Consider the following 1,056-nt stretch of genomic DNA (forward strand, 5'->3'; position numbering starts at 1 on the left):
AAATGAAAAAATTGGAAATGATAATGAAAATCTGCTAAATAATGCTAATCAACAGTACTATGTATGATTTATTTGAAAAGAAAAATCATACAATTATGGATAATATAGAAATGAAATGAATAAAATAGAAATGAAATGAAATGAATAAAATAGAAATGAAATGAAATGAAATGAAATGATAGATTGTCATTCGCACTAGCAATTGTTTAATGATACATGAAGAAGTAAGCAAGAAACAAATCAATGAACCAAGAAATAATGAATCAATCAGTAAGTCAAGTGATAACGATAAAGAATGATGCTTGATAAAAGCTTAAGGATCTGGAGAAGAATGAAAGTAGTACCAGCTGTGATTGTTGTCATCTGAAACTGAGAAACAGTCTCGTCTCTGCTATGGATGATGATGATGATGATGATTGGATGGTGTGGGTGTTTGTATGTCCATATTGGTGTGGCGGTGAATGTGACATAAGCGGTGAACCATCATTATTATTATCATCATCATCATCATCATCAACTGTTGATGGATTGTTTGATGACTGAGCATTACTGAAAGGAATGAAAAGGCAAGAAGAGGCAGGGTAGAATCCCCGGTTATTGCCGTTGTTATTATTTCAATAAACAGAAGTAATTCAAGATCAAAATCGAAAAGATTCGAGAATGGAAAAGTAAAAGCATTTCTCATCATCTAACATATATTACTTACACATATAAAGCTTTATCATTTTTATCAGCTTTATCATTTGTATTAAATGATCAAATGATATTATATTAATCGGTATTTATTTTACGAAATGTAACTATCCGTATTAAACTTAATCGTATTTTAAAAATTAAACAAATCAAAAGGAAAAAGGAAACTTCATCAAGTTCATTTAAATTTAAATAAATTTCATTACTTTAATTGTTTCTTTTGTTCTTCATTAAATTTGTTGCATTTAATAAAATATTGCTTATAATTCATTCTTAAATTACATTTGTAAAATATTCCATTATAAATTTTTCATAATTTTTGTAAAATTCAAATGAGAAAATAACCAAAGCAAAAAAAAAAAA

General features: G+C 27.0%; 1 protein-coding gene across 1 annotated transcript; it reads left to right on the plus strand.

The window, feature by feature from the left end:
* Window positions 1-318: 318 nt before the first annotated feature.
* Window positions 319-543, plus strand: LOAG_15361 (hypothetical protein; the record flags this gene model as incomplete). The annotated part of the gene is made up of 1 exon (XM_003150851.2): window positions 319-543. A coding segment is annotated over one exon (225 nt), but the record flags the coding sequence as incomplete, so codon positions are not given.
* Window positions 544-1,056: the final 513 nt, after the last annotated feature.

The sequence above is a fragment of the Loa loa genome (assembly GCF_000183805.2).
Source record: "Loa loa unplaced genomic scaffold supercont3.685, whole genome shotgun sequence".
In the NCBI taxonomy this organism is placed as follows: domain Eukaryota; kingdom Metazoa; phylum Nematoda; class Chromadorea; order Rhabditida; family Onchocercidae; genus Loa; species Loa loa.